Genomic DNA, 19,384 nt, shown 5'->3' with positions numbered 1-19,384 from the left:
TCCAATCAAGGTTCAGAATAATGCAGTGGTTTAGAAACCCTGTAAACCTCAAAGGCTTGTGAAAATGCTAAATTCAAATTGTAAACAATATACTGTTATGGGGTGATTAGACAGTGTATGTGTATATGGTATAAAGGAGATTTCTCGGGTGATTAGACAGTGTATGCGTATGGCATAAAGGAGTATCTATTTCACAGAGTTGTTCTGGGGTGATTAGACAGTGTATTTGTATATGGTGTAAAGTAGGTTTCTGGGGTGATTAGACAATGTATGTGTATGTGGTATAAAGTAGGTTTCTGGGGTGATTAGACAGTGTGTGTATATATGGTATAATGGGTGATTAGACAGTGTATGTGTGTATATGGTAGAAAGTAGGTTTCTGGGGTGATTAAACAGTGTCTGTGTATAGTATAAAGTGTATCTGTTTGACAGAGTTGCTCTGGGGTGATTAGACTCTTGCATAAATACTGTTAAATTTATGCAACAATTGCCTGTGACATCCATAACATCTTATAAGTGAAAGGGATTCTCATTAAAGTACTTCCATCCACTGATTCAACATATTTACATCCATATTGACAGCTGAGTGGGGTGGGTGTGAGTGTCGCGACTGCCATCGCCTCTGCTGATTCTTGGCTGGGCTTTTCACAGGTCAGAAGCTCTTCAGCTGTCACGTCTGCAGCAACGCCTTCTCCACAAAGGGAAGTCTGAAGGTCCACATGCGTCTGCACACGGGAGCCAAGCCCTTCAAATGCCCGCACTGCGAGCTGCGTTTCCGTACCTCGGGTAGAAGGAAGACACACATGCAGTTTCATTATAAACCAGACCCAAAGAAGGCCAGAAAGCCTATGACTCGAAGCTCGTCGGAAGGACTGCAGCCCGTAAACCTCCTCAACTCCTCCTCTACCGATCCTAACGTGTTTATCATGAACAACTCTGTTCTAACAGGACAGTTTGATCAGAATCTGCTGCAACCAGGACTGGTGGGCCAAGCTATTCTCCCTGCCTCTGTGTCAGGTAAACGCTGAGCTGGGGGAATGAGAGCGGCACAGTGATTGAACTGTTCTGCGCTGCTGCTGTCTATTTCCACAATAGAAGAGGTGTTGTTTACCGTAGCACCATGTTTCCCTTCTTTGAGCCTTTTCCTTATAAGGCATTCGGAAACATTGGAATTCCATCTTGCAGACATTGCTCCATTCCATTTCCCATTCTGTCTTCCATGACAGCTGCTTTTTTTACACTAAGCACTTTGTTTACCTTTTGTTTTCAGTGGGTGTAAACTTGTTTTTACTCAGTTGGCATTCTCATAAATTTAGTAGTGAGAAGTGTAATTTATAAATACTCATTAGCATTGTTTTTGATATAGTGCAGTTTTCCAGTTGTTCTTGGGTCTCGTAGTGCTTGAGAAGTGTTACATTTTAGCTAGTTGTGTTGATTTGTGTACCTGCGAGTAAATGCAGCAGTTGTACATGGCAGTCAGATGTCCCGTGTGCCCTTCTTTCTGTTTCTGTGACTCGTGGCATGATTGCAGCCTGACCGCCACTCAGTAGTAGTGGTTGTTTTGAACCTTCGGCTAATCAGTAGAATCTTTTTGAGCTACTTTTCTGATATGTTTAAAGTGGGCAATATGAGTATCTATTTCACAGAGTTGTTCTGGGGTGATTAGACAGTGTATGTGTATATGGTATAAAGTAGGTTTCTGGGGTGATTAGACAGTGTGTGTGTATATATGGTATAAAGGGTGATTAGACAGTATGTGTGTATACAGTGTAAAGGGTGATTAGACGGTGTGTGTGTATATGGTATAAAGGGTGATTAGACAGTGTGTGTGTATACGGTGTAAAGGGTGATTAGACGGTGTGTGTGTATATGGTATAAAGGGTGATTAGACAGTGTGTGTGTATACGGTGTAAAGGGTGATTAGACGGTGTGTGTGTATATGGTATAAAGGGTGATTAGACAGTGTGTGTGTATACGGTGTAAAGGGTGATTAGACGGTGTGTGTGTATACGGTATAAAGGGTGATTAGACGGTGTGTGTGTATACGGTATAAAGGGTGATTAGACAGTGTGTGTGTATACGGTATAAAGGGTGATTAGACAGTGTGTGTGTATACGGTGTAAAGGGTGATTAGACAGTGTGTGTGTATACGGTATAAAGGGTGATTAGACAGTGTGTGTGTATACGGTGTAAAGGGTGATTAGACGGTGTATGTGTATGGTATAAAGTAGGTTTCTGGGGTGATTAGGCAGTGTATGTGTATATATGGTATAAAGGGTGATTAGACAGTATGTGTGTGTATGGTATAAAGGGTGATTAGACAGTGTGTGTATATATGGTATAAAGGGTGATTAGACAGCATATATATGTATATGGTATAAACTAGGTGTTCGTATTCCACAACAACATTGTATTGACATAATGTGTACACCTTATGTATTTAAAAATCCCTATGTAAAAAATGAATTACTTTGGTTTTAAGAAGGATTCATAATACTCGGTCATTCCCTTTCTCTTTCTCTGGCCAGCTGGGGGTGACCTGACTGTGTCTCTGACAGATGGGAGCCTGGCTACCCTAGAAGGCATCCAGTTACAGTTGGCTGCTAACTTGGTTGGACCAAATGTACAGATTTCTGGAATCGATGCTGCCAGCATTAATAACATTACGTTGCAGGTATGACACCTTCCATGGTCTCCTGTGCTGTAATTCTCTTGGCATCACAGAGAAGCATGAAGTTTTCATTACAAGTACCTGTGCTGCTTTTCAGATCGATCCGAGCATTCTGCAGCAGACGCTACAGCAGGGCAACCTATTAGCTCAGCAGCTCACAGGGGAGCCTGGCCTGGCCCCACAGAACAGCTCTCTCCAGACGTCGGACAGCACAGTCCCCGCCAGTGTGGTCATCCAGCCCATCTCAGGCCTGTCCTTACAGCCCACAGTGACCTCTGCGAACCTGACCATAGGCCCGCTGTCTGAGCAGGATTCAGTGCTGACCACCAACAGCAGTGGTAAGAGCCACTCACTTTTGCTTATTTTGACAGCTGGAGTTTCAGTTTCTTGCTTGTGATCACATATTTGATTTTAGGATGTTACGATGTCATTTTCTTCTCTTTGTAGAAGAGAATAAATCAAATGTCCTGAGAATAAAATAAAATAAGCTTTTCTTACAATTAATGATATGTATTTAATATATGCCCTTAGATTATTACTACCTTCATTTAATTACTCTTCATCCTGACTTCATTTCATCGCAAGGCTTTCTTCTTAGACGAAGGAATTAGAGATGACTGATGCTTTGTTTTAAATCTTTGTCTTACTGAAATATTTAATAACAGTTTAATTAAAATATTTTTAATATAAAAACAGGGGAAATTGGTTTTTTTGAAGCTCAACTTTGTTTTGCTTTGTAATGACAATCAGGGACCCAAGACCTCACTCAAGTGATGACTTCGCAAGGTCTGGTGTCCCCCTCCGGCGGTCCCCACGAGATCACCCTGACCATTAACAACTCCAGCCTGAGCCAGGTCCTGGCACAGGCCGCTGGGCCCACTGCCACGCCTTCCTCGGGGTCTCCACAGGAAATTACCCTGACTATCTCCGGTTAGTAAGTTATTACTTTAAACATCTTTCCACCCTGCAATTTAAGTACTGTGTATCTTACTGTCTCTTTTCCTACAAGACTCTGCTGTGCATAAAGCCCATGCTCAATATGTATTTGTAATTTATGGGAGAAGTTGAAGTTTAGTGAAAATAAAGTGTTCTAATTCAGATCTGGTACCAGAAATGAAAAATTATAGTTTCTCATGTCACTTCCAGTTTGAGTACAGTCAGTTATTTAATTCTTTCATTCATTGACTCATTTTTAGAGAATAAGTTATTTTTGTTTAGCAAACAGCAGAAAACGTAACTTTGTGGTTCTCACTCATGCTCCATGAAACTGGTATAAACTGTTTACATTAGGGCGTTTTAGATGCCCATGGCACTCTCTTTACTGTATGTCTTAAGAATTCTACTAGGATTATATAGAAAAATTGAAACATGGGAGAACATTGAAAAGTAGATAAACGGGTAGGAAATACCCTTTGGCAGTAAAGCCCACCTAAAATTGGCAATCTAATTCTCTCCGCCAGTCACCAGGCTGACTCATTCCCTGTCTCAGGGCTATGCTGCTCGCATTCTGACTTTTCTCCTTGTGTGCCTTCCTTGGTCCTTACGTATCATTAATTCCCATAGTGTGTTCGGATCTCAGTGAGCATTGAACATATTTTCCTGGTATGCTTCGCTCACGTGACTCTTAACTATAAACTCTTCATATTACTAAGAGTCATTTGTTAATTCATCAATTTTTGGAGCCCTTACTATGTGCTAGATATTCTAGTAACTTCCACAGATATTAACTCATTCGATATTAGTTCATTTAAGACTCACAACCTGATGATGATGTTAACAAAGACATTTTGCTAGGAATCAAAACACCCTCTGTGGAGATCTGATGTGATAGAGGGAAGCAGCCCCACTTCCCTGAAGCACACCTGTGGAGAAGGACAGCATTCTAGATGGACTCAACCATGAAGGGCAGGATTTCTGCTGTTTCAGAGATATTTCTGCAGAAATTAATTTCAGAACTGAAAGAAAAGGTATTCATAAGAAAACCAGAAGCTTTCTTTTTCAGGAAGGTGTCTTTATTTCTTTTAATATATTAGTGAGAAATTTGAGGAACTATTTTTAGGTACAGCTTTGCTTTTAAATGAGATGCAGTGGTTTTTAGATGCTGTTGGACAGCAAAAATCAACATTGAATTTTATATAATTCGGTAACCTTCCTCCTTTTAAAATTACATTTATATCTGAATTTTAATGTTGGAGATACAGAAGAGTTATAATATTTTAGGAAAGCTATTTGGTTGATCCAATTAACTTCCTCGAGTACACTTAATATAAGAAGTATTGTGCTAGGTCCTATCAAAACCACATAGTGCATGGTTCTTGCTCAGAGTTAAGAAAATGCATTCTTCAGTTTGTGGATTGTGCCTCTTTTCTTCCTGTATGTTATTATTGGCCATTTGGTTATTTTGTTAGTATATTTGAAAGTGTAGGTGAATATAACTAATATTTTAAGAATTTGGCTTCAGCTGTTCTAGGAGAAAACCTTAAATGAGTTAATGAAATAAGTTTGGTTTCAATTTTGGGCTTAAGATTGTTTTTTCTCACTTACTATGATGGATAATGAGAATTGGCTATACAATTCCTTATCCTATTTTGAAAGGGCTGCAAAAAGCATTTAATTTATGGTAACCTGTTAAAAGCATCTAGATATTCCATGGAAATTTTCAAAGATTTCTTAGTGTGTTCTTTTTTCCATTAACACATAGGATTATAAATGCATGCAAGTACTAGAGAATGCACCAATCACTTCAGCTAAGTTTTGCAGACTTTAGGCAGTTCATGAGTCCTAGCATTCAGAAAAAGATTACACGTTGAGTGAAAGGCAAAGACAGTCCTTTGCCTCCCGGAATTACCCTGTCCAGATACAATGAAAGTCCTTTTACCTGATGTTTTCAGCCCAGTTATTAATAAAAAGGTATATAAAATTGGGAACCAAACAAGTGACATCTGCATACTTTGGAGATTCATCCATGGATCTTTTGAATATGGGTCTGCTCAGGTGATAATACATTTTCTGCTTTTTAAACTTTTTGCCTGTACTCATGTTCATCATGCAGTTTCATTTCCTGTTTCTATTTCTTTAGCGTTGCATGAGAATGTAGGTCACTATAAAGCAATCATAGTACAGCGTACTTTTGTCTTTTGAATCTTTTTCTCTCTGATTTTGTGTAGTTGTCTTGCCTACACCTATTTTGACAGCAGAATGTTTAAAGTATCTTATCTTTACCAAGTTTTTCCAAGGCATTCAGTTTGGTTTCCATTGGATGTCCAACAGGTTTTTTATTCTCATATTCATTTCTGGTTGCCATACTATTTGATTTCATTATATCATTACAGTAGCTGATGAAGCTGGCATAAATGGGTTTTGAATCAAGCAAATGTATTTTAGTGGGAATGTATTGCAGGCATGTTAGTGTGTACTTGAGAGCATTCAGAACACACGGGATAGGAACACAGCACACGGGAAACCGCAGCATCATGGGCTCGGCAAGCCTGCCCAGTGGAGGGCAGGGAGGGGAGGTTCTGTTATCGCCTGGTGATGCACCTCAGATCCTTTTAACATGCTTTTGCTATTACCTGTCAATGCACTATATTTGGAAATATTTTCAATTCATTGACAGTTTTATTCAACAAAGTGTGTGATTTCTAGGGCCTAAATACTGAGTTAAAGTAGAACTCATAAGAAGTATTTTTAAAATACTTCACAGCTTAAAAACTGTGAACAAATACTGTCATTTAGGGAAATGCATTTCGTGGTCTCATTTTCATTTTTCCATAAATTTTACTGAAATGACAATGAAAGCTTTGAGGATACAATTATATGTTTAACACACTTGCCAATACGCATCTTAGAATGTTGTTTTCAGATACCACAATATTAATTTCCATTTAGGTCAAGAACTTATTCAACACATTTCTAATGGAAATAGTGAACCATTAATAAACGGGAGCATAAGATTGTTAGTGCCTGAAATCAATGATCAATCTACAGGTGCCACCCTAACAATAAGCAATGATCAGCTTCTCTCCCAGAGCACAGCATTGAGCTCTTCAGGCACACAGCAGACGAGTTAGCCGAGAAAGACATTATAAGAGGTCGGAGCTAAAGAGCTCTGCCCACAGTCAATGAGGAGTTAAACTGTCCTTAGCATGACAGGTGTGTCAGCGTCATGCTTTGTCACATGGAGTATCATTCTGTAAGGATTACTGGCTTATGTCTAATTCTAGGGTACAAAATTCTCTCTAATCTAATGTTACCAACCAATCGATGATGTTACTTTTTAAGTCATGAAAGTAAATAATTTTATTCAACTATACAAAGCATCATATATTTATACAAGTTAGCGTGTTAATAACTCCATGTACAAAACTGTCCCTTTCTAACCCAGCGCTGGAAGTCTCTTACTTAGCTCATTACTTCTGCCGTTCAGTGAGAATTTTCTGACACCAGCTGAATATAGAATAGAAAAATGGAAAGGAGGCAGCTTTCTAAGATTTTAAAGCATAGAATTTTATGAAAAATAAACATATTAGTATTGGCAAAAACTGCAATTACTTTTGCACCAACGTAATAAATGAGCTCATGTAAGATAAATGACAGTTTCGTAAGTAACCATTAACAGTTTAGGATAACATACCTATCTTGTTCTCTTCACCTTGTAGAGATTGCATTCACTTCTTAGCCTTGTTATTTTCCAACTATGTATATCACTTTGTGAGGAAAAAAAAACTAATCTTCAGATATGTTTGTACCCAAAAGCTAGACCTTTTTTCATGCTTAATTCTTAATTGAAATGACTTCTTGTCCCATAGTTCATTTATTCTATAAAAGATTATAGTGTCTGCTGTGTGGTAAGAATTGCACAAAATCTGGGACTATGACTCTGGGCAGGTCAGAGCTGGTCCTGCGTTCTGGATCTTAGAAACAAATGGAGTGCAGACATTTTTTGAGGAATCCACAAGTGACTATAAAATTACAGCTATAACCATACATAAAGGAGAGGTGATGGCACAGAGAGCACATGTCACAGGGGGTGGCCCTGCGGCTTCTTTGACGACATCCTGGCCGAGATGAGAGAGGGGCTTGGGAGTGGGGCGGCTTTTCTCCCAACGCCAGCCTCTCAGCTTTGCGTGGCCCGTGGTGGCCTTTAGCTGAAGCAAGGAGGTGTGGCTATTTTAATGGGTGGAAGATCCAAAATATATGATGTATTGTTGAAGTTACATAGCAAATGTTTTTTCTCCAAACATTTTCTAAAACTCATAGTTTGTGGTTTTTAAAGGATCAGGCAGTGTGTTCTTCTCATCTCTAGAATTCGAATCTTAGGCTGTGAGTTCATCATCTTTCCCCTGCTGCGCGGTTCATGTTGCAATGTGAAGACGTGCTGCTTGTGTGGGGGCCGAAGCGAGCGATAGTCGCTCGTGGTGCAGGGCTCTGGGTGAGATGTCTGGTTTCACGCCCTGCTAGCTGGCCTCACTGAGCAGGAAGTGGCCGTCAGCAGTGCAGCCTCATGTCTTCCTGGAAACTCTGCTCAACATCCTTAGTGAACCCCTGGCACATTGATGGAGAGACAAGTCGGGTTGTAGAGGTTTCAGTTTGAGTGGAGTGGTGTCTGTGCCTCTTGGTGATCCTGGATGTTTGCAGGCGCAGCAGATTGCTTGATTCGAAATTGGGGATGTTCTGACCGAAGGGAGAAGTTGGATGGAATGAGGGCGCATGCACTCCAGGGCTCTGCTCTGGCTGCCCGCGTTTCTTTAAACTCCTGTGATCTGGCTAGTTCGGTAGTAAGTGCTGTACCTATAAATTCACCTCCACAGGTGCATGTTAAAAGTGTCACACCAGCATCTCACACTCAGATGAGGGTCCTCTCAGGGCAGGCGAGCTGTCCTCAGTCAGTGGGTGCAAGGTTCCCACATGTTATGCAACCGACATTTCTGTACAAACATATGCACTTTGCTGATTTGCATTTTTAAAATTATTATTCTTTTAGACCTTTTTTTAAAGAGCCAGCCGAGGCCAGGCATGGTGGCTCATGCCTGTAATCCCAGCACTTTGGGAGGCCGAGGCGGGTGGATCACCTGAGGTCAGGAGTTTGAGACCAGCCTGGCCATCATGGCGAAACCCCGTCTCCTTTAAAAATACAACAAAGTAGCTGGGCGTGGGGTGGGTGCCTGTAATCCCAGCTACTCGGGCGGCTGAGGCAGGAGAATCGCCTGAACCTGGGAGGTGGAGGTTGCAGTGAGCCGAGATCGCGCCACTCCAGCCTGGGTGACAAGAGCAAAACTCCGTCTCAAGAAGAAAAAAGAAAGAGTCAGCTGAGAAAATCAATCTCTCTCTCTCACTCTCTCTCTTAGGCTACTTTAGCTTATATCCCACTTGTTAAATTAAAAAAAAAAAAAGCTTTTCAAGGGATTAGGTGACATTATAAAATAAAAGATGAATGCATAATTAAAGAATATTTGTGTATTAATGTAATATCAGCTATTCTTAAATACAGGGTTAGTTTTATGTGATCAAGTAAGTTGTCTTATGTTCTTGAATACCTTTGGCATCTTTGAATAATCCTGGGTATAGGAAGCAATTCTTCATATATTGACCCACTTAATCCTTGATATTAAGCAGATGTTGTTAGAGTGGCTTGCACATTCCATTTGTCCTAGTTATAATTATGTAGTGGATCTCAACTCTGCAGTAGTAGCTAGGAGATTGCCTCTTAGTGAGCAGTATTTATCTAGAGTCAAAGTCAGTTTCAGATCTAGCTTGAGGCCACACCACTAATAATTGAAATTAAAATGACATTATTTTGAAATTAAACATGACTCTTCTAAGGTAAACACTCAAATAAAAACCTCTAATGCCCATACAAAACTTATGTTGAGCATAATGAATATGTATGTGGCTATTATTATTTTTTGATTCTCTATGCAAGCAAGGTTTGTTTAAGACTCCTCAGCTTCTAGGTTAACTCTGGCTGTTTCGTCTTAATCGAAGGCATTGAAAGAAGTGTATCACCACTTAGGGATTTGCGATAAATCCAAGTGAGACAATTAGTCAGAATTTCACATGCAGGACAAAAGCACATGCTTTTGTTGAGATTCGTGATGCAGGAGTTGAAGACTGTTTCAAAGTTTCATCCCAACAACATCCATTCCCAAATCTGACACAAAGAGTTTTCCTTAAAAAATGATCCCATAGAATGTAAGTACTGTCTCAGAAGCAGATCGTAGTCTTGATAGAGGCTTGAGAAATTTAGCACAACTTTTTAAGGAATTCATCTCAAATGAGTATTATCTTTTTTTCTTACCTTCGTCCACTTTTAAATTTAAGATAATTTTGATGAATAAATTGAGTTCTGCTTTCAATGAAAGAAGCAAAGACCAATATTTGTTTTCTATTTATTTGTAAGGTTATTCTAGCCTTAGTTTCTTCTAGATTTAAGTATAATCACTTATTTTATTTTTAAGTAGTTCAGCAATTTATCATTTCCCATTCCCCGGTGTATATTAAAACCGAAGAGGACATTCTCGTCCTCACAAGTTGTCCCTTTGAGTGACCTGGATGCTTGGGAACGAGGGGCTACCCCGATGCTTCTCTCCTGTTCTGCTGCCCCCACCTCCTCTCTTCCCACATTTCAGTTAATTGCAAGAAAAAACTGATATCATATCTTTTAAACTATGTTTAGAACCTTACAAAATTATGTTTTCTTAGAAGCTATGAGGCGATATCCCAAGAGATTTAAGACAATGTTGGGTTTGATGAGTGTACAGTTTATTAATCTTTTTAACTTATTTTTGAGTCAGAATCATGAAGTCAGACTTGTATTGCTCTATACATGCTGGAGGAACAGTGGTTTCAGAAAAATAAGTGAAGAATAAAAGTAAGAGTCTACAATCTTCACTTCAGCATGGGATCTTCATTTTCATGCTAAGAGTATTTAATTTGAATATAAAATTGTAGCTTTTAACAAATAGATAGTTAAGAGCTATTTGTAGCTTGTAACTTAACTGCATGCTTAAGAAAATTTCAACTTTTTTCTGCTCTAGTCACGTGTTCTTTTCAATCATTTTGAGGACAGTTCTGCTGGAACTGGTCTCATCCTGTTTGTGGAAAATCCGTTGAATTAGGACATTATTAAAGGTTCGCTGTTTGAGTTGAAATACGAATTTTGGCCCTGTCTGAAGTTGTTTATTATCTTCATTGAACTTTGTGTCAGGTTTCACTTTAATCAAACACAAGGCTTCTGTATCTTTTTACATTTTTCATGCTGCACAGTCCCGGAACCTCTGATACCTTAATAATCACTAGAAAGTCAGGATTAGTTGACTGGTGGGAGCGGGGAGAAGATCTTTGGTTCCTTTATTTCAGCAGTTGGAGTTAGGTTTGAATTTTTGCTGTGCGCTGGCTTCGCCTTGGCTCTAAGTGTGATCCTGGGCGAGATTCACAGGCACATGCATCTCTTCCCTGTCTTCCCTCTGTGCAAGCTCACTGGCAGCTACCACCTGCCCCCCCTGCCCCCCACCCCAGTCTCTACGGTTTTGACCAGTCATGTTAAAAACGTACCCGCAGGCTAGTGTGCGGTAAGAGTTTGTGGAGGGAATTTTAGGAGGACAACTATTAGGTCAGCTGCTGTACTGGTCACTGGAATGCTTAGCGCATGCAGACGTCCTCCAGAAGGCCACACTCCTCGGGCTCCCACCAGCACTCTGTGCGGACGCTGGAGCAGGCGGGAGGGTCTCACCTAGCTATCTGTGGAGCCCCGGCGGCTGCTTCAGCGCTCGAGCCTCCCAGCCTGCTAATGGTTCTACTGCTTTTGAAGGTTCCAGGTCTGTGCAGCACAGTGTGGGACCCCAGGAGTGTGGATCTGTGGAGGCATTGTATTTGGAGAACTCCAGCGACAAGTAAGTAACCTAGTTTTCCTGTTGGCCCCTGACTCCTAGGAGAGTGCCGGACTGATGTGACCCAAGTCACAGCAAAGTACTGACAGGAGTGTGTTTGTTTTGTTTTGAAACCTGGTTAGGAAATAGCTTTTTGAACTTTCCTTTGGTCGTCATCTCGGCATCCTTAGCGCCTGGCACAGTGGCTGGCACAAGTGGATGAGGAATACATGTTTTAGATGAATGGATGGCTTGACTGTGAGATAAAGTGAGCGTGCGTGTGTGTGCCCGTGTGTTTATACTTTCAACGTTGTATTCACTGGTGCCCACTACAAGACTTTGATAATCCCATGCTGAACCCGCCTCATCTGCCAGCAAGGTGCATGAGGGTCTGTTTTGTAAAGAAAAGACCTTTCTTCACCAGATACCTTCCTTTCTCTTAGTATCGGCTACAAGGGGAGATATTTCAGTTTTGTTGTCTTTTCTGAAGAAAATTAAGATGTCATGCAGGATAAATGAATATTTAAAGGATTTATGAGATTTATTTTGAGCTCCTGTCTTTTAGAATAAGAATCAGTAAGGGTGATGATAGTGAGAAAATGAGCAGAGATAGTCAAATTTATCCTGTAAGCTCTGGAGCTAGTTATTCCTCAGTGGATCACACTTGCTTCCTTTCTTTAGCTGGTCTCTTTAGTTGTGGATAGGGACAATGCCCTGGAAATTCTTGTCTGAGCTTTCATTCTACAGTAGTAGCTGTGACTGGGACTGTGGGGTCACATTTTTCACTCTTTGTTTACTGATTTTTCTCTGTGTGTGTGATACTTAAGAAGCACAGTATATTCATATGTAAAGATGTTTAAAAACTAAGAAAAGCCTTATCCTAAAATTAGAATTGAAGACCCTGTGATTTCTTTGGTGCAGCTTGGAGACCTCGGGCAGCATGAATGCTGCTTCCTGCAGGTGGGAGCATCGCTCTCCCTGTGCCCTTACACCTGGACTTGTCTGGCCTTCCCATTGATCTACTTACTTTGCCTCTTTTGTAGAACTTAACACTGCAAGCGGAAGCCTTCCTTCAACAACACCGATGTCTCCATCGGCCATCTCGACTCAGAACCTGGTCATGTCCTCGTCGGGCGTGGGAGGTGACGCCAGTGTCACGCTGACGCTGGCCGATACTCAGGGTATGCTATCTGGAGGCCTGGACACTGTCACACTCAACATCACCTCTCAGGCAAGTGCTCCGCAGAGAGGGATGCGAAGGTCCTTTCAAAAAGTGATCTTTGAAAACATTATTCATTGACTCCTTCCTAAATAAATAGTCTGAGCATTTTTTTTTCAAAATCGAAGTAGCTTTTTTTTCTGATTAAAAAAGTAATACGGTAAATGTAAAAAGGGGATAAAAGAAAATTCGGATAATATAGAAGAACATAAAAAATAAGGTAAAACATAAAACCCAAAGCTTTTTTTAAATTTTTTAATTTTTTTATTTTTTTAATTGTATTATTATTATACTTTAAGTTTTAGGGTACGTGTGCACAATGTGCAGGTTTGTTACATATGTATACATGTGCCATGTTGGTGTGCTGCACCCATTAACTCGTCATTTAGCATTAGGTATATCTCGTAATGCTATCCCTCCCCCCTCCCCCCATCCCACAACAGTCCCCGGAGTGTGATGTTCCCCTTCCTGTGTCCATGTGTTCTCATTATTCAATTCCCACCTATGAGTGAGAACATGTGGTGTTTGGTTTTTGTCCTTGCGATAGTTTGCTGAGAATGATGGTTTCCAGTTTCATCCATGTCCCTACAAAGGACGTGAACTCATCATTTTTTATGGCTGCATACTATTCCGTGGTGTATATGTGCCACATTTTCTTAATCCAGTCTATTGTTGTTGGACATTTGAAACCCAAAGCTTTAATCCCACCACCCAAATGGAACCACAGTTAACATTTTAATGTATATATCCTTCTACACCTTTATATGAATGTATAAGGTACATATTTATAAATTTCTGCAGAAATTTATAAAATGATGTACACATTTTATTGTGTACATCATAAAGCTCAATAAAGATGAGCTTTATTGAGGGGCATTATGTTGTGTTCATGGTTTCAATAAGTAGTATGGACATTTTCATGCCCTTTGTCACTGAGATTCTTAGATGAACTCCTACCAGTAGAAGTGCTGTGCCAAAGGAGTGTACATTTTTACATGATTCTTTGAGCTAAGATGCTGAAAAACCTTTCAGACTTTAATTAGGAAAATCATAATGATACATTATGATTAGTTACAATGAAGATGAATTATAACAAGGCTATGCCAGCATTTTGATAGTTGAAGACTAATTATAATAAGGCTGTGTCAGAATTTTCATAGTTGACTGTAAAAAAGTCTATTCTTTGTTGATGTAAATTGTGATTTCTGTGTGTCTGTTCCTGGCTGTAATAGAAGCAAAATACGCAGCAGAATTAGAAAGCTGAGGCTGGACACAGGTGGCTCCTGCCTGTAATCCCAGCACTTTGGGAGGCTGAGGTGGGAGGATTGCTTGAGCCCAGGAGTTTGAGACCAGTCAGGGCAACATGGAAAAACTCTGTCTCTACAAAAAATAAAAAATTTGGCCAGGCATGGCAGTGCACACCTGTAGTACTAGGTACTCCGGAGGCTGAGGTGGGAGGATTGGGTGAGCCTGGGAAGTCGATGCTGCAGTGAGCCGTGATTGCACCACTGCAGTCCAGCCTGAACGACAGAGTGAGACCTTCTCTCTCTCAGAAAAAAAGCTGAGGCTGTTTTCACCAAAACACATTCCTTGATTGTCCTTTCTCTGCTTTTTAGGCTCACTGTACAAGAAAAACAGATTTTGGCATCTAGAGCAGGATTGATCCTAACACTATTACAGCCACTTGCTGAAGAAATGACCTCTTCTAAGCTCTAGTCCCTCTCATTAGTGAAACAGCAGCATTTCCTCTGCACTGCTTCAAGGCAGCATTCAGTCAGTCTCCCTCAGTTATGGGATGCTCACATGTTGTTGGCAAACAGGCTTTGCCTAGGGCTCCTCACCGAGGCCCCCTGCATAGCCACTACCCTCTTCTGAGGTGACCCAGGCACACCACATGCCAGGGTTCCTGCTCAGTGGACACAGGGGCTCCCCTTTGGCTGACCTGCCTGTAGCCAAGCAGCCCTGCCTACGGCGTGCCCCCAGGGACCTGTCAGGCAGCCCCTGACAGCCACGTGTGGTGCTGGGAAGCAGAGCGTGCATCTCATTCACAGGCATTCCTCCTGAGCTGTGCGGAGCGCGTGACTGCTTATGGAGTTTAACACACCTTCTTCACCTGCTCTTATGCACTATCAACTCCTGCTTGTCACATAGTTAACCTTCTAAATGTTAGCAATTCGCATCATGTTTTAAAATTGTGGTTGGAACAAAAGTAACCGACTGGCTGGGCGTGGTGGCTCACACCTGTAATCACAGCACTTTGGCAAGCTGAGATGGGCTTGACGTTAGGAGTTTGAGACCAGCCTGGCCAACATGGGGAAACTCCGTCTCTACTAAAAATACAAAAATTAGCCGGGCATGGTGGTGGGCGCCTGTGATTCCAGCTACTTGGGAGGCTGAGGCAAGAGAATCACTTGAACCCGGGAGGTAGAGATTGCTGTGAGCTGAGATCGCACCTCTGCACTCCAGCCTGGGCAACAGTGAGACTCCATCTCAAAAACAAAAACAAACAAACAAAAAAAGTACCCATCCTAAGATGTAAATGACTGGGGTGTGCTTTCCCAGATGCAGGAAGCGTGATGATTATGGTGGACCAGCCAGGTCTCCTTTTCTACCTGTGATCTTGGTCACTGTATCTCAGGGCCTAGTGAAGCCCCCTGAGTCTGGGGCAGGCAGTGGGCAGGGGGAGGCTGGATGGGAGAGCACTTTTCCTTATTTACCATTGGAGGAACACACTTCAAATCCAGGTACAGGAGTCTGTACACTAACTCAGAGTCATTTGTCTTTCCCACGTTTTTATTTGCTGCTAAGATGTTGTTTTTATATTTAAATGATGACGGCTGTAAATATGACCTTACACTTCCTGTTGTCTTATAAAGCCTTAAGGGTGTAACGTGCATTGGGCTTTGGGAACACGGTGGGCGACCCTAGCACTGCATTTGGGAACACGGTGGGCGACCCTAGCGTTGCATTTGGGAACACGGTGACTGTCCTGTTGTATGTGTGAGTCAGCTCCCAGGGTCCCTGGTGTGTTTCTTATTGTAGGCTTTTAACTATCGTAATTAAAGACATAGTAAAGAAGTAAAAATTATTTAAAATATAAATTTTAATTAGTTAAATGCCTTTGAATAACTTTTGGAGGGTGGGGATGGAGTTTGCTGAGAAAAACCCAGAAAGGCATTTATTTCAGTGATTATGAGAGTGTATTTTCTGTATGTTAAGTTTTATCACTTTGAGAATTATCCACTACAATTAAAATGAAAGTTCAGTAAGTAGTTCTCAGTATTTTCTGGTTGTATTTTTAAAGTCTGCAAATATTGGCCAGGATGTCCCATGCCTTTTTTGCAGAACAGGGGTCCCCAACTCCCAGGCTGTGGACTGGTACCTGTCCATGGTCTGCTAGCATCCGGGCCGCACAGCAGGGGTGAGCTTGGGCCAGAGAGCATTACCGCCTGTGCTCCACCTCCCGTCAGATGAACTGGGGCGTTACATTCTCAAAGGAGCATGAATCCTGTTGTGAACTGCACATGTGAGGGATCTAGGTTGTGTGATCCTTATGAGAATCTAGCTAATGCCTGATGATCTGATGTGGAACAGTTTCATCCTGAAACCATCTCCCCAACAGCCCCTACCTCAAATCTGTGGAAAAATTTTCTTCCACGAAACCAGTCTGCTTGGTTCCAAAAAGGGTGGAAACTGCTGGTGTAGTGCACACGGGTCACCCAGGAGCCTTGTGAGCGGGCAGGTGGTTCTCCAAGCAGGTTCTTCAAGAAGGGCTGTAGAGTGAAGCTTTGGTGGCAGTGATGACCCTGGGATGCGCTGTGGCCCGTTTCTGGGCCTGCTGTCTTCACCAGCTGGCAACCCAGGTTCCCTGGCTTCACACCAGTGGGTCACTTTCTCATTTAGGATGCTGCTTTTGGACAAAAGTCCTGTGGGTCCCCAGCGCCTCAGGACAGACTCCATCAGCTGCCCCTCTGGCTCCTGCCTGGCCCCTGCCATGCCACGTGGACTTGGGCTCTGCCGGCTGAGCTGCCAGAAGTACCTCGTTTGCCACGCCCTCTCCCTCCCACCCACTGCACAGGTGGCTCCTGTGCCTGGCATCCAGGGTGTGCCTGCAGCCACACACCCTGCCATTAGTGCTTCCCTGCTGCCCCCCTCAGCCCTTCCACTCTGGCCTGCAGACATGGGAGCAGGAGGCTTTGTGAGCAGCAGGAGCCGGGTGGGTCTTCTGGAACCTGTGTCTATCCAGATACGTTAGTGTTTCTATTAAGCTTTGGTGGGTTAAGTTCATTCTGTATATTCTTTTCTGTACTTTAAAAAAAATTATCAAATACAAAATTTTTAAACCAAATTGATTAATTAGCATGCATTGTCCAACAAGTAATTTTAAAATATCCAATAGAAATTGTGTAGCTTTATTTGAATCTTTTTTCTATTAGCTGGCAAACTTAGACTTATGCTGATTTAATACTCTGAAAACTTGCAAAAACCAGATGAAAACTTTCTTAGCTTTATGAATGGTATTTTTCTAAACATAATGAATCCTTATAGCAATAAAACCACCATTTTATTGTCAAGAGATTAATGAACCTACAAGAAAATGGCTGTAAATATGTAAATTAAATTTGACCTGAAAATTAGAAGGTGGTCAAGAGAAATTAACCAGTGTCTAACGATGATTGTTCAGTTAAGAGTTATTCACTAGGGGATAAATGTCGAATGATTTAATATTAGTTCCTTAAAATGACACGTGCTCCTTGAACTTAATGAGGAAATGGACTAATAGCACGGGGAAGAGATCCAATGTGAAGAAATCAAATTGTTCAGCATTATACCGCCCTGAACACTGCACTCTGTGCGTGGAAAAATAAGAATCTCCCTAAGGGAACTGAAGGAAACAGTAATATAAACATAGAAATTACTGTACATATTTAAAAGATAGGAAAGTCACATAAACTTATTATGTATTATTTTTTGTTTCTTTATAAAATCCATGAACGAAAATGTCCTAAAAACAGAGAAAGGTGGTCTTAGTTTACTTAAATAGTATCCTTTTATTAATTTTAATTAAAAAAAAATTTTTTTTTTAATTTTTTTTTAATTTTTTAAATTTTTATTTTTTTATTTTTTTTTTGAAACAGTGCTTGCTGTTACATTCTCATGCTGCAAAGTTCATGTGCTCCAGGGGAATGCAAATTCCTGTAATCTTTACCTCAGTGTAAACCAAATATAGTAAAGAAACCAACTGCAAATGATAATACAAACCAAAAGTAAATAACCTTTAGATTATATTGTTTTAGCCGATTTGTGTATCACTTCCATAAGTATAGCTAATTGTTGAGTATAGATTTTATTGGACACTGATTTTTAAATCAGGGAATTTGCATTAAGAATACTTAAGGTTGACTGGGTGTGGTGGCTCATGCTTGTAATCACAGGCTGAGGCGGGTGGATCACCTGAGGTCAGGAGTTCGAGACCAGCTTGGCCACCATGGTGAATCCTCATCTCTAATAAAAATACAACAAATTAGCTGGGTGTGGTGGCATGTGCCTGTAATCCCAGCTATTCGGGAGGCTGAGGCAGGAGAATCGCTTGAACTCGGGAGGTGGAGGTTGCAGTGAGCCGAGATCATGCCATTGCACTCTAGCCTGGGTAACAGAGCACGACTGTGTCTCAAAAAAAAAAAAAAAATACTTAAGGTTTGCAATTGAAACAAAAATGATAAGCTAATAAATTACATTTATTATCATTATTCAAGTTTTTTTAATTAAAGTTTTTATTTTGAGATAATTGTAGACTCATGGGCAATTTTTAAAAAATAGTAGAGAGATTCCATATACACTTACCCAGTTTTGCCCAACAGGAGCATGTTGCAGAACTGTAGTGTAATATCACAAACAGTTATTATCATTGATAAGCCAAGATACAGAATATTTCCATCATCTCAAGGACCCCTCGTGTTGCTTTTTATAATGACTTCAAGACCCTCTTAACCCTGACATCTGCCACTCTGTTCTTTATTTCTGTAATTTTGCTATTTCAAAACAACAAGAAGTTGTAATTTTTCCCTTGATATACCTGTATAAGCTAAGACTCTCAAATATCTTACCTTTAGTTTGGGAATATATTAATTTATTGAGCCAATTGGTTCTTATGTGCATCAGAATTTCTGACCAGCAGTTTTTTTGGTCTTTGATTAATGAAACAAATGTGAATTAATAAGTCTAGGTGGATTAATACAGTTTTTCAAATTGGGTAGTCTGATAAGAAGGGTGGTGGCAGCAGCTGTCAACAGACATGTCACAAAAAAGTATAGCATTCACTGGTATTTGAAAATAGCAATATTCAATCAACTTCTCTATGTAGGGAGGTAGGGAACATGAAACTTTATTAGTATAGATAGGAACTTAAGGTGCAGTGGCTCACACCTGTAATCCCAGCACTTTGGGAGGCCAAGGCGGGTGGATCTCCTGAGGTCAGGAGTTTGAGACCAGCCTGGCCAACATAGTGAAACCCCATCTCTACTAAAAATACAAAAATTAGCCACACGTGTGGTGCATGCCTGTAATCCCAGCTACTTGGGAGGCTGAGGCACAAGAATCACTTGAACCCGGGAGGCAGAGGTTGCA

General features: G+C 41.0%; 1 protein-coding gene across 7 annotated transcripts in view; it reads left to right on the top strand.

Moving 5' to 3' along the window:
- Positions 1 to 19,384, top strand: part of ZNF236 (zinc finger protein 236) — a 151,757-nt gene that overhangs the window by 101,220 nt on the left and 31,153 nt on the right. For 6 of the 7 annotated variants that reach the window (XM_055296143.2, XM_055296138.2, XM_063614711.1 and 3 more), the window contains 5 exons: positions 652 to 1,017; positions 2,529 to 2,674; positions 2,769 to 3,009; positions 3,422 to 3,601; positions 12,582 to 12,769. In XM_055296143.2, the coding sequence (XP_055152118.2) occupies positions 652 to 1,017; positions 2,529 to 2,674; positions 2,769 to 3,009; positions 3,422 to 3,601; positions 12,582 to 12,769 (1,121 nt within the window). Of the gene's footprint in view, positions 1 to 651; positions 1,018 to 2,528; positions 2,675 to 2,768; positions 3,010 to 3,421; positions 3,602 to 11,480; positions 11,563 to 12,581; positions 12,770 to 19,384 lie in introns of those variants that run through there. The other variant, XM_055296154.2, reaches the window with a different exon arrangement.

The sequence above is a fragment of the Symphalangus syndactylus genome, chromosome 1, assembly GCF_028878055.3.
Source record: "Symphalangus syndactylus isolate Jambi chromosome 1, NHGRI_mSymSyn1-v2.1_pri, whole genome shotgun sequence".
NCBI lineage: Eukaryota > Metazoa > Chordata > Mammalia > Primates > Hylobatidae > Symphalangus > Symphalangus syndactylus.
This window is presented reverse-complemented; position numbering and strand designations above follow the sequence as displayed.